We start from the raw sequence: 15,006 nt of genomic DNA, 5'->3' as shown, positions 1-15,006 counted from the left end.
AAAGTGCATTTTGCTTTTATGTCTCTTCATGTGAAGTTTCTTTTACGCTTGCAGTATGCTACATATGCAATATTCTCTTGAGTTCTTGAATTTGAAGCATTTGTTGCACGACTTTAAATACCAGTGATAATTCTGGATGTTTGGTACTCAACAATTATCCATGATCAGTCTCATATTAAATAACTGATAATGCCATATATTCTATAAAGTCAGTTTTATTTAGGTTGGAAAAGGATGTTTAGTTCAGCTGTGAGTGTATATCCTATGTGAGACAACATTAAAATTCTCAAGAAATGTGTAAAATATGTAGTGGAAAGTTTGCTTTATGGAACTAGGCCTTCACCCCTTTAGCCTAGCACCTAGTCTTTGACAGAGGTGAGAGATTATTTCATCTTACATGAGGTCAAGGTGTAACAGACAAAATTAAATCAGAATAATTGATTTTACTATTAGTCCCAAGGTTTGTTAGCTTTAGAGATTGTTGCTTCTATAGCATCCTTTTGTACACATATGGATCTCCAGTTTTTATTTTTTTTATTTTCCTTTGGAACTTTTACCTCTCTGGCATCCTATATCTGTTAGTTTTCTTAACATAATTTCATGCTGTGTGAATAAATATGGCCTTCTATTTGTTTTGAGTGTAGATGTTGTCATTTGTATGTTGCAGTCTGTGCCCATAACCTCCAAGATAAATATAAGTTTATATTCTCTTTCTTTAAGCGAATAATTGATTTTTTTTTTTAATTGAGGGGCTTTTTAAAAAAAATCTTGACTTGATATATATGTCATTGTTTATTTGATTTTTAAATACTTGTTATATTTTTAATTGATAGTAAAATTGTTATGATGTCTCCAGCATAACTTATTCTTAGGTGGAGACAGTAAATAAATAGGGAAAAAAAAGACCTTTCCGTTTAATCAAGAGTAATTTTTGATGACAGTAAGTTATGGGAGGTGCACCAGTATGAATGGGTAAGGAGTGTTACCTCTACCAATATTTTCTGAACAACAAATCAGGGTAGTAAGTTGATTTGAGCAAGTTTCTAGTGTTATCTTTACCTCAGAGAAGAAAAGTCCTTTTTAGTTTTCACTCTTATTAGCAGTAGAGAAACATAGCTGGTAATAAAAAGGTAGCCATCTGCTATCCAGTAAGTTATTAAACTTACTTAAATTCTGCTACAGAATCTTTAATACTGAAAGTGATCTACAGGCCAGACCTATCAAGGATGCCTGTTATCTCAGCTTGAGTTTGCAGTAGGAAAGAAATCTGTCCACTTGTTAATAAAGCAGTTTTTATCCAGGCATTGTAGACTCAGTAAACATAAATCTTTCCAGGATTACTTTTTTCAATAGACTTTCTTAAAAAAAAGCACATCAGCATTACTGAATAGCCAGTGTTTCACTACAAATGGCTCAAGTGCTTTTACACTGCAAGATATTTCAGTTGAAATTAATTAGGTATCAGGGCAGAAAAGATTATCTCATTATCACAGAATTCTAAAAATCTTAAATATATGTGCAAATATAATTCCTGTTGTGATTTTTCTGTTGAAAGATACTATGCTAATTTTCTCATAATTTTAGGTTTCTTTTTAGAGTCACTTCAGAAAAAAATAATGAATTAGTACTACTCTTTCAGCTGAATTCATTTCTTGAATGAAAGAGCAGCCCTCCTATTAGATATCTCTGTTTAAGCCCATTTCTCTATCTGACAAAACAAATGAACTCTTTGTTATTAGCTTTTAATCTTACTTAGGAAAGTCCACTGACTTTTTTTTAACCTGCTATTAACCTGAGAATGAGTTTTTTTTAATGAAAGCTGTGTTGAAAGCTGGTATTTTAAAAAATGTGACCCAATACCCATTGTAAGGCTTTTTTATTATTTAATACTTTGTAAAGGTATTTAACATTGTACTGCATAAGATAGGAACAGTGTTTGCAATTATTTCCTTTTATGAAAAAGACATATCTGGAGTTTTAAACAGTTGTAAGCTACAAGAACTGAAATTTAGGAAAGTCACTGAAGCAAGTTATCAGTCAATAACTAAGGAAAAGGAGATAACTACTTGTGTAAAAGAGGTAGTCATGTATGACTTCTTGCTAACTAAGACCAAAAACCAGGACAGTATCAAAATAAACAATCCTCTCGAGACTTGGCCACCTTGTTTAGACTAATGAAACAGTTATTTTTCTTCAGGCTTTTCTTCTAAAAAAATCTCTTGTATTATTAGGTTTTGTTGATGGGATGTTCTGAATGCTTCTTCCTAAAGGTGCGACTGCATTTGACACATCAATACCAGGTCATTTGGTGTCTTATCCAATGTCCACCAAGACATTTGGAAGTCCTTTTGATTAGTTCTTTTAATTTCAACCTAATCCCATGCTGTTTGTAAAGTATGGCAATGATCTCAATAGCTCCACTTGCATATATATATGTATATGTATATGTATATGTATATGTATATGTATATGTATATGTATATGTATATGTATATGTATATGTATATATATTTCTGTCTATTTTTTCTTAGAAATTATCCCTCATGTTTTGTGTTTTCACCCCTTGTGTGTAGAGAATTTTCATATCTATCAATATTATCTGCAGACCTGAATGAGAATGGGAGCATAGACACCACTTAGCCTCCATTCTTTATGCATCAGAAAAAGCTGCTAACATTATCTTTTGTTTATTTCAGGTTTCTTTTCTCCATGGAAAACTCCAAAGCCTGTAAGTTCCCTTTCAAAATTGTACACATTGAGTTCATAAGATGACTATCATGCAGAGCAAATTTCTGTAGACTTTCAGCTACCCGTCCTGTTCCCAGCTCATGGGACACCTCTCAGCAGTGCCCCAGTTCCAAGTGATGCAGCACCAGGGGTGGCCTCCCTGATAAGCTTTAAAGGTCTGTTGACTTGGAGTCTGCCAGAAGTGGTCTGGAAAAAGTAAAACCTTAATGTTAAGATGGGTGGCAAGAACCGGAAATGACGTGGCTTTAAAATAAGAGGTCTGGAGGAGAAGGAAGCAGAAATGAGGACAGTCTAGTCTTCTAGTTGGCAAATTCTTTGAAATCAACAACGTGCACTTTTTCTGGTTTACAAGTGGCTTGAGTTTAACATCCTCAAAGAGATTGTTATCTTTCTTGCATTAGGAGATCGAGAGCTGCAAATAGTCACATTTCAAGTAAGAGCTTGGGCTCGATAACTGAGGTGCTTTTTAATCAACTTTTCTGTGTTTCTATGATTTTGACCATAAAACCCAAGGTGTAAAGACTTTTCCTACTGTAAGACTGTAAGCAATGACTGTATTTAATCTGTTGACACCACATTATATAATTTCTTGAATTTTTATAGCATTCACAGTATGAAAAGGATTTGTAGGCTGCTATTTTTGGTTGTCTGGTTTGTTTTATTACTGTAGGGGGTTGTTTACTTTTTGTTGTTTTTTTTTTTTAATTTGGCTTTTTATTGGGATTTTACAGACCTTAGAGCAATCCTTAATCCTCATCAAGTGTGTGTAGAGGAAAATAGATACTGAAAACTCCTAAGAGCAGTGGGAATAACAATAGCAATACCTTTTAAAGGACTTAGAGCCTTCTTATTGGGGAGCAGGCAGGGGAAGTATGTTAAATCTGAACAACTTTACATACTCTCATACTGGAATATGGCATGCTTAAGTTTTGTCAAAATAATAATAATCCTGTCAAGTACAAATAGCAATCAGCTGATGCAACTTTGTCAGACTGCTTCAGTTTATGGTGGTTTTGCTATAAAAGGACAGAGTCTGTATACAATATATGGGACTAAGTATTGCATAAGTTGCTTTGTTCATCTGTGAAGCAGGAAATTTTTGAAAATAGATTATTAAAGGCTGGCTTGCTCTCACCAGTTTAAGACTCCTGAATGGCTGGGGTGTTCAACCTTTAATCTCAGATAAAAAGTGGGGAAATAGATAGCTTGGAGCTCACTTGTTAAAGATCCACATTTGAAGAACTCCTCCTGTTCATACTTAGCCTTTTCATGTACACATCAAATATATAAATATCAGCATATTTGTTGTTGATGATTTTCTGCAACATTTCATGATATAAGCAGTATGGTAGTTCATGCTTAAGCAGCACTTGCCAATAATTGTAATCTAGAAAACAACCTGAGTTGATGCAGTTTTTCATGCAATGGTGAGGAAACCAGGGTTCACAGAATACCAGAATATCATTGTGTGCTCTACCTGCAGGCAGGCTGACTGCTCACAGCTACTCTATCTTGGGGTAATCTCAGCAAGAAATTTCACAAATGATTAACCGAGTTAAGGTAGTGTGAATTCCTCTGTCTGTCACCACTTTTAACTACAGAAACAGTCAGACATAAATTTCTTGTGTCTAAGGCCTGAAGATAAGATTAAAACCAAGTGCCTGCAGCACTGTCTACAGACAGTCTGAAGCAGTAAGGCCAGCAGAAGAGATTTAGAAAGCCTCCTAAACACCACAGCACAGCCTGTATCTGTGTAACAGCAAAGGAAAACAGGGTAACCTGGGATAACAGATATTTCCAGTGGTCCCTGTGTATACAGTGGATATATTATATATGTATATCATGTATAATATTAGTGCAAAATGACCATGAGCAGTGTCACCAGAGCATTGCCCCAATTTAGATTTGATGCCCTGCAGTCACTACTGTGCTTACTCACTTTCATTAATTCCTTCTTTTCTGAAGTAGCATTATAGTAACTTCCATTACTGAATGCTAGGTGACTTCTTAATTAGTTGATATGGGTTTGGGAGATATAATTCCCCTTCTGTTTATCTGCTTATTTAGCTGGTTGAACTTCACACTTGAAGATTTAGAGCTAACCAGCAAGCAAGAATTAGACATATGGGACCCAGTAGGGTTTTGCCAATTGATCTCCAGTTTCCTGTCCTTTCTCCAGGGTAAAGTTTGCTCATCAAAGATGATTATCTTCTCCTTTCTTTTTTTAAATCTTTAAGTATTTTAATTTTGTCCAGTTTCGCATTTTGAAAGAGGTAAGTGATCTATTTCCCCAGCACTTTCCAAGAAATTAGGAATCTTTCACTTCTAGACAGATATGTCCCTGCATGTCTTTCATCTTCATAATGATAAGATAGATAGTTTGGTTTCACTGGCTTATGTTCTTCTTTTATATTCCTAAGGGAAGGTAAAGCCTAAACATATTTTTCTGGTAATTTCCTTTATCATAAGGAGCTTGAATTGAGATTAGTTCTTTCATATTTAGACAAAGGGGTCATAATCAGGAGTGTTTCTAGAGACCTTTGAATTTACACTTCCATAGTGTAATTATATATTGTATGTGTTTATAGCTACTGGAGATAATTTCTTTAGGGCTGTCAGAAGTAGTATTGTGTTATTCATGTGACATAACACACAGGCTAATTTACCCAAAGGGCAATTATTTGCAGAGGACAAATTTGTCTTGGTGTAAAGGTTACCTGAAGGTACCCAAAGTACATTCCTGTACCTAAGCTATTTCAATGGCAGCTCAGGTATTTCCATATGCCCTGTATTGCACAGAATGTACATATTTATAGTTTTGAATGAACCAGCCCTACTTACTGCTGAAATTCTGACAGAAACACAGCTTGAATTGTAATAATACTTTGTAAAAGAATGAGGTCCTCAACAAGTAAAAAAGGCCAATATCTATAATCTGTTTATTCTTAAGTATGAGCCTAAGAAGGCCAGTTCATCTGGGATATGCAGGAGGATATTCATCATATACACCAGGAGGACACTAAAACATCTGTAGTCCATACATACTTGGTGTGAAAAAAGCCTGATGCAGTTAATCCTCAGAAGGGAGAGTAAAGGCTATCTGCTGACACAAACACCTTCTGAAACCAAGGTAAAAAAGATAAATGATAGTCACAGAATTTGTAGAGCAAGCTCACTGTAAACCTTCAATCATCTTTGATAAGGCTTGGCTGATACAACAATAGAAGTCAGTGGAATTTAATTACAGATCAGATTGCTTCCAAGAGACATTTTTTATGTAATTACCATTTTTGGGTTATATGTGAGAACATACTGTTCTGGAGGCTTTACCACCCTTGTCCTCAGGAGGGGTTATAGGAATATCCAAGTACTCATCTCCTGGGATAAACATTTGTGCTTTGTTTAATTTAGCCTCTTCAAAGAAATTTGCTAATGCAATTTGATTAGTAGCCAACTTCTTAAAAAAAAATGCTGATCCTCAAGCCTTCTTTTGCACAGCCTATCATATCTTCAAGCTTGATGAACATGTAAAGCTGCTACAGTCTTGAAAAGTGTGAACTGAGGTGTCTTTCATGCATAGACAATAGACTGCTGTAGTCTGCTTTCCTGTAAATGGCCTGGAAGAGCCTTATCCTGTGCTTAGAAACTTGGTTGTATAACATCACTTTAGTGGGTTTATTGAACACTAGATGCTCGAATATGTGATATAATAATTTTCTCTTTGGTTTTGATTTATTTTGATTTTCTTTTGGTTTTGATTTTGGTTTTTTAAATCTTCAGTTGGAGCTGTAAATTCTGCTCCCAGTTACAGTTATCTACTTCTCCCTGGGAAGCTAGTTATTTCCATGTATTCTCAGAAGATACAGTGTTAAGGTCATTCACTTGCTGCACAGTCTGTCCCTTCTCTTTTAAGCACTACCTTATGAATGTTATGTATTTTGATGAATTTGATACTTGTGTCTTTACTAACCCACAGATTCCACCTTTAGCAAATAATTTCCAGTAGCTCAGCACATTCTGTGAGAAGCCCTCCACATGCTTCAGAGGTAATGCTGGGCTTAATCTAACCTGAGAAAGGCCACATCTTGACATAAGCAACAAACTAAGTAAATTTAGCTAAGTCATTTTATAAATACCAAAACACACACCTTTCATTTCAAAAGGCAGCAAATAGATTTACTAATTTTGCAAAACGTATCTTCAGCAGAAATCGCTGTCTTTGGTCTCATTGTGGAAGCCACAGTTTTTGCAAAACTTCATTGTTATTCTCTGTATGTTTTTATTCCAGATGATGGAACGATGGGAGAATCAAGGCAGCCCTCAAACAAGCGTGTCTGCTCCAGCTATGCCACAGAATATTCCCTATCCACCCACTCTTCACAGGAGTTCATTTCCTGATTCAACAGAGGCCTTTGATCCACGAAAACCTGACCCATATGAGCTGTATGAGAAATCAAGAGCCATTTATGAAAGTAGGCGTAAGTGAAAGCTCTCTTGACCCTGCTGACCGTTTAGTACTTAAAATTTTGCCGCTGAACATGTCACTGTTGACATAATTTTCTGTACTTATCTTTCGTAATTTAAAGAAAGAAACTACACTTCTTTCCAGTAAATAGAGGCCATTGTCAATGTTTCGAAAATTGTGCACATATATTTTCATAGATCTTGCCAAGATTCTCATACTTGACTTTCATAGGTGTTTTTTCCTTATATTTTTGATCTCCCCATTTTGACTGTTAAATCCTTGGTGAAGCACAATATTTGTACCACCACATTTTACTGTGGTTTTTTCCTTCATAATCAACCAATAGAAAGATGTGAAATTATCAATGAAAAAAAGAGTTTCACCTACTTTCACTTCAAAGTGACATTTTTAAAAGTAATTTCAAATGTATTTGTTTTCATAAAAATGTCTTTGACAAGTTTTCAGTTTATCCTTGGTAGTTAAAAAGTAAGCCATAGCATAAAGTACTATTTGAAGACCTGTACAAAACGGTACTGAGCCATTGAGATGCTCATCTTGATTTAATTTCTCATTTTTTTGGAAATATATACCATATTTTTGACAACAAGAATAAAAGGGCTTAGACTTATTTACTTCTTTTTATAAAGAACATTTTAGCTAAAATTATAGGTCTAAAATGTCTGCAGCCTTTGCACTTATTAAGATAAATTCTTAAAAATAATTTACTTTTTTTCTCAAAACTTCACCACTGCCATTACTTGCACATGGTGCCTTTCAATTCATTTTGTAAAATACTTGAACCTATAGATCCAAATATGCTATGAATTACACCTAAAATACTGGAGCTGATTCAGACCAGCCCATTAATATTAGTTGGGCCCAGAGACCTGGAATGTTCACATTTCTTCAGCATGCAAAGCGATAGACTGAAGGAAATACATTCTTGTCCCCAACACTGGGTTCATACTGTTCTTACTTGCCTTGGCCTATACATTAGTCCTATACATTAGTTACAGCACCAGCATCTCCTCTTTGGCTTTGGTATTCCCAGTCCCCATAAGAATGGATATGCTGGAGGAACACCAGAGTTCGTTTTACATCAACTCCAAGTAAATCCTGATCTAGTCTCAAAGCTGCATTTCATATTCCTCAGTTCTTTGCCACTGTGGCCAGTGCCACCATCTTCTGCCACACTGATCCTAATAGTGGAAGACATTTCATCATAGATTGTCACTCTAAAACTCACACTTCCATAATCCAGACTTTTTTTTTTTTTTTCCTTTTAAGATCCCAAATTTAACTCTATGTACTTAAATAAATTGCTGGCTCTTTTGAGGAATACCAGGTATCTTATTCACCATAAATATGAATTTGAGAAGTTACTTAGACCCCTGTAAAAAAATATTTAATCTTCAATTATAAACTGTTCAGTAGAGAAAACGAGCTTTCCAGTATATTTACAAACACCATGTAGTCCATGGTGGCTGGTATTCCCAAGACTTGCAAAAAGACTCTACAAAAAGAGACTGTAATTTTGTAAGTTTTAAAACTCATTGAAGTATGGATCAGGATACTGTATGGAGTAGGCCAAACAGGTTTGAAAGAAGTAGGACTATTTTTGGGCAAAGATTGGAAATAGTTTTCAGGCATTTCCCCTCCTTCACTTTCTCTTGTGCATTAAGAGCTACACTAATACATAAATAAAAATTTGCTTGAACTGAAATGTTATTCCCCAAAGTGGTAGAATTTGGTATATAATAAATTAAAAGGAAAAGAATCCATTCCATACTTAGAAAGGATTTTATCTAGTTCATCACCTCCACTGAAAAAAAAACTCTTGGCTTTGTATAGAGCTCTAACAAACAGAAAACCTTTTGCAAATAACCATTTCCCATATCAATAGCTTTTAGAAGTGATTTAGTTTAACAAAAATCTTTCCACTAAGCGGTCCGAACCATCTTCTGTAGTTAAAGTCACCAGGCCAAGAGTGCAGACTTCCTGCATTGCAACAAGCATCTCTGCAAGACAATTAAGAAAATATTACAAATGCCATATGGATATACGATATATATACTTATATAGCATTTTCTTTCATTCTAATCACCAAAATAGGCTTGATCAACATGTGCCCTTCATAAAACTGTGGAAATACAGACCTGATGTCAATTACAAAGACACACCTACCCCCCCAGAAGATTATATACTTCATTACAAGATATATTACACCATTCAATATTCATGGGTGCTTTCTTCAAGTTTTCTGAGCATCTCTTTGACCAATATGAACTCTTATCTTTTACTTATATAATCTACTGTGTAAAGGAGTGTATGCTCCACCACAGGAAGAACTTCTAACATGGGGTTTGGAGTTATACTAAAGCCTGTGTTTAAATGGTATAATTGCATTTGAGTTCTGTCCAAAAGGCAGCTGGAAAACTGTATGTGAGATGTTTTCTGCCAGCTGTCGAGAAACACAAAGAATTAAAAACTGTGAAGCTGCTAGGCCCAAAACAAGAAAGTGAGGGATGAAAAGCAAGACTGTAGTAACCTTATCCTAGATTTCCAGTAGTGTCCCACACTCCAGTTAATCCTGGAAGCTTCAGTTTCTTATCTTCTTCCACCATTATGCTCTCAACATTTTCTCTTAGATTTGATTCCACAGTTCCCAACCAGATCTTGTGTACATTCATTCATATCCCTTATTTATAAATAGCTCCCTCCAAAGATCCCTATTCTCCCTGACACTTTTGTTTCTTGAATGCCATAAGCACACATTTTAGCAAATTCAATTTGTCAAGCCTTAGCACCATGTGATTGTCCTGTTTCCTGAAAATGGAAACAACAGGAAGGAAATCCATTACTGAGTCAAGTAATTGTCATCTAATTTGAGTATATAGGAGGCAGAGTTTCAAGACAACACTGTTTCCTGCCATATGGCAATGTCAGGTTGGTTATCTTTGGGAAGAACATACCCTAAAAGTGCACAGGAAAAGTTCAGTTACTTGGTTTTTTTAAGTATTTCTTATCTCAAAGTAAGTTTGGCTTATCTCCTGGCAAGACCTTCTTTTCATCTTCATTTTCTAAAAATAGGACAGAGAAGTGAACAGTCATGACCTGCAAAATTCAGAAAGAAAGATTGTGCAAAATTTTTTGTTTCTCTCACTGTAAGACTGTTACTAAACAGTTCATTTTTGTACTTCTATAGCTCTGAATTTCTACAGAGCCTTTTATCATAGGGTTTCCCCACAGTCAGCACTCACCAGGACCTTATAAAAACCTCCTGCTTCCCAATCAGAGAGGGAGTGAAGCAAGTTATGAATTCTGTGAGAAGTACAAGCAACACAACTCAAAGCAGAGCAAGAACTAGACCAGTGTATTCCTTCCTAATGATGGCAGGAACGAGGTTTCAAGCAGAAAGTATCAATGAGAAAGTTATGATTTTCATTCTACAAGGAATGTTTTTCTACCTAAGGAGCATGAAGAACCTACAAGACCCTGTGTGATGGGAAGATTTCAGTTTGCAATGGTTGCATATGATTTACAAAGCACTACTGCTTCTGCGCAGGAAATAGTTTCATAGAGGCAAGCAAACAATGCTTTAGTACAAAAACAGAGTGCTCTTTTGGAAGTCATAGTACCTTTGAAAATTGTTTGTTATCACTTAGCTGTTACCTGTCAGCTCTTCCTTCTTAACTGTCACCAGCCTCTGCTGTCACTTCTCACCTAAGCTCAAAGCTCCAAGTAGATAAGAAAGGAACATGAGGGGTTTCCAAACACTGAGGAGAACTACCACATCATCTAAAACAACTGCTTAAAAGCAAAATATGGGAAACTGGTTTATGTTTCCTTTCTTTACTGTGTGTTTTTGGGGTTTATTTTTGCTTTTTCATTTTGGGCTTTGGGTGTTTTTTTTCACTCTCTCCCCTCCTCTGTTCTTATTTCTTCTCCATGGTGAGGAATACCTACTTAACTTTCTGCTGTGACATAATTTTCTCAGCTGGATACTTTTTCCTCTTTTCTGTCCCACTATTAATTTAAAGCAAAACCTTTAATGCCTTTCTCCTTATGAAGACTGTTAGATTGTAGGAGACAGTGTGACTCTCTTGATTACCAGGTTAGGTACAGAAAGTAGAAAATGGAATATCTGATCAGGAATTTCCTATTAATGAAAAAATTATGACTTCATATGCAGCAGCTTGTTACAGCTGTAACTGGAGCCCTGGAGTTATCATTAGGAGACCTCCTTCACCTAAATTTTAAATTTTAGCTCTTATAAATTATCCTTATCCTCTCTTATATTTTATATTGAACTCTGTTTATTGTAGATTCACAGTTACAAAAAACTTTGTTCAGACACCCCTGTAGGCAGACATTAGTCAACTAGGAGTCACAAAGATATTGGGAATAATAATGTCATAATATTTCTCTAGTTATAATAGAAATTTGAGGTTATATTCTTCTAAAGAAAGAGGTAAAATAAAACATTTTTTACACTGATTGGGTTACATTTTTCCTTCTGTTATTGTGGTAGCCAAGGCTGGTGATGTGACACAGAAATGCCAGTAGGAAGAATGAGATAAACCAGTGATAAGCTCTCATTAAAAGTGAAATCTGAACAATTAGAGTTTCACCTTTAGCTAAAAGGACAAAGGTTACTTTCTTCAAAATCTCCCATGTTATTTTCTTCTCTGACCACAATATTTTGAGTTTCTCAAGTCCTTTTCAAATCTATCTGCTGTTTTATGCAATGTATTTTTTTTGTGCCAGAGATTTTAAAAAATTGGAAAAGAACCAAAAAGCCAAGTTCACTAACACCTGTGAAATATGTAAATAGCAAATGTATTTGCATAATTAGCCTCCACAAAATAAGGTGTATTCTTAGGCAGACTGATACAGATTTTCTGTAAGGGTCACAGACAAGCACTTCAATTTATATTCACAGGCTAGCTTTCCTCTGGAGCATCACCCCAGGTTTTCAGCACACATATGCATTAAAGCAGGAAAGATTTGTCAGACAGCATTATACTGATCCATAATGTGTAACTACAAAAATACCACTCTTGCAGAAAAATACTAAGGCCATCAGGGTTTCCTAAATTTGATACTCATGGAACATAAAAAGAAATATTAGGTGTCTAGCACCGAATGCATTACCACCTGAGGGTTTTTTTGGTATAGTCTACAGGTAAGCAGAATTTTTCCGCCAGCGCTTGTTGGCAGAAGAGCTACAGTTAAAAATTAAGGATTGAAAATACTAAAAATAGAAGGAAGTTTCTCACATAATTGGTACTACCACTTTTTTCAGACAGTGTTTTCCTGACCAAAAAAAAAAAATGCCTCTAACATTTTTTCCCATTTTTGCTCATTTTTAATCTGAAAAAAAATCTCATTTTGGTTATGCTTTAACATCTGTGTACAGATGCATATATATGCTGAACTACGATAGCACTAAATACATAGTATTCTGAAGTATTGTATAAAGAGGGTTTTTTTATGGGTAAAGGGTTTTGGACTGCAAACTAGAAAATCAGGTTCTAGTTTCAAACCTTCCTTGCACTCAGTTTACCATATCTTTCAATATTTTCATTCACCAGTTAGTGCCCTTTGTGTCAGTAAGTCATGCCTGCCTTCACTTAGTAAATAAAAGTGTTTGGAAATTGCAAATGAAGGTCTATTATCATCAAACTACTCCTTGACCTAGAGTATGAACAACTGAGGTATAGGAAGGGAATTTCTCAAACCAATTTCCAAACAGTCCATGTTGGTGTTTTGCTTGCATCTATTGCTACCCTAAGCAACAGCATGGAGACTGTGTAAGAACTTATATTACTAAATGAATATAATCCTTTCTTTTTAATAAGAGATGATATACAATAAAAGGAGAGGAAATTTAGCAGACTAATGTCAAATGATTTTGTATTGTTCATCACTGCAGAAAGAATTACCATGACAAAATGGATTTGTTACTTATATGAACTGACAGTGAAACCAAAAGCATTTTCAAATGGAATTATGAGTGTATAATCATCACAGTACCAAGGATGTAAAATGATTTTGATTGCTGGATTGCAAAGTAGGTCCCTAATGACCTCTGCTAATATGAAGTGTCAGTTTTACTGCTGATGGCAGTGTTAAAGATGCGGTATTTCTTTCTCTTTAACAATTTACACTTTACTAAAAGATATACAAATAGATTTTGATCTGCACACTGGCAGTGTGTACTTAAGAGTCAAAGTAAAAATTTAAGAGAACTGACTTGTAGGCATAGGGGAGTTGGCCACAGGTACATGAGACAAATGGATGCTGCATGGCCTATGAGCTGTGTCAAACTGCTGCTTGCACACCTTGGAAATAACATTGCAGCATAATCACACTCATTCTTCTCATTTGTGAAATTCCTGTTTACCTAAAGCATGGCTAGTACTGAGATGCTGAAATATAGATGTTCCCTTGTGCTAGTTCTGTTCCATGTATTCAGCATTCAACAAAGAGTGATCCAGAAAACAACAGAATATGGAAAACAAATATTATCAAAAACTGTCCCTACCTTTCATCAGCATAATTCTTCCTCCAGAGAACACCAGTGGTTCCACTGGTGTAAATAAAAATACCATTATGTCATGTTGTGGGTAATTGTGCTCCTATGGCTATATCTTGACAGCAAAGATTCCCTCTATTTTCACCATTGATTTCATATAAATCAGGATTCTGTCCCATCCCCAGGATGTGTCCCAGGTCTTGTTTATTGCTTGTCTATTCTCACAAATATTTTACAGTTTTCAGTTTAAAATTAATGAGTGAAAATGAAATAAATCTATGAATGTAATTTATTTTAGACTAAACAAGAAGGCAGGTATGCAATATTTTTACTGTTCTATCTTCTAATATCAAAATTATTCTTGGCTTTGCATTCATCTGATATGCAAAGAATCATAGATTGCCACGGAATGGTTTGAGTTGGAAGGGATCTACTTCCAATCCCAAATCTTGATGTATGTCAAGATTTCTCAAAATGTATAGCTGCATGCTCATCCTTCAGAGCACAGGGTCATCATCATGGTGGAGATTTATTTTAATTATAGTTGTATACAACTAACAGTTCAGACGATTTCTTAGTTTTACTTTCCTGATTCTTGTTTCTAGGACAGGTTAGCTGAACTAAAAAAAAAATTTAATCAGTGAAATTAACAAGTGTTTTATTATACTTTCAAGCTCTTTCATTCCTATTTCACATGGAAGACTACAAGTACTCATGGCAATGCAGCTGCAGAAGTTCAAACAAAAAGGAACCATAGGGAGAATACAGAAATCTTATGTCATCATTTTAAAACTTTCAGCACTTTGAATGCCTCTTCATGGTGGCAGTGTTGGATAGACTTGTCTCTTTGTCCTGACATCCCCAAAATTTCATCCTTCTACTTAATTTCCTGTGAGGTGGAGGCAGGACATCTAACACATTGGAAAAAAAAAAAAAAAACCAGCAAAAAAAACCCCACCCTATTAAAAGTTTATAAAAAGTCAAAATTAACTGCATAATAAATAAATTGAAAGTTTCAAATTGCCTTGTGTAAGGTTAGTTTCCTATAAACCTATCTGACAGATTAAAAACAAAACACAGTAAGGTCTCTCAGTATTCTGGTAAAATTACCAGCTCAATTTATCCTTAGCAGATAGAAGGCACCAGGATATGTACAAATGATGTGCATTCTGCTCAGCTGAGGACCAGGTCCAGCAGTCCTTCTTCCTCTGTTGGAAGCTGCTTTTCTATAGGGTCTTTGAGCACAGAATTAGGT

General features: G+C 35.3%; 1 protein-coding gene across 13 annotated transcripts in view; it reads left to right on the top strand.

Annotated features, from left to right (window-relative positions):
- Positions 1 to 15,006, top strand: part of MAGI2 (membrane associated guanylate kinase, WW and PDZ domain containing 2) — a 708,943-nt gene that overhangs the window by 614,946 nt on the left and 78,991 nt on the right. For 12 of the 13 annotated variants that reach the window (XM_014255224.2, XM_088054941.1, XM_005526021.3 and 9 more), the window contains 2 exons: positions 2,697 to 2,728; positions 7,037 to 7,226. In XM_014255224.2, coding sequence (XP_014110699.2) covers positions 2,697 to 2,728; positions 7,037 to 7,226 — 222 coding nt within the window. The remainder of the gene's footprint in view (positions 1 to 2,696; positions 2,729 to 7,036; positions 7,227 to 15,006) is intronic. The other variant, XM_088054939.1, reaches the window with a different exon arrangement.

This window comes from Pseudopodoces humilis, chromosome 5, assembly GCF_049639895.1.
Source record: "Pseudopodoces humilis isolate 2021_Gansu_Grassland_sample_001 chromosome 5, ASM4963989v1, whole genome shotgun sequence".
Classification (NCBI taxonomy): Eukaryota; Metazoa; Chordata; class Aves; order Passeriformes; family Paridae; genus Pseudopodoces; species Pseudopodoces humilis.
This window is presented reverse-complemented; position numbering and strand designations above follow the sequence as displayed.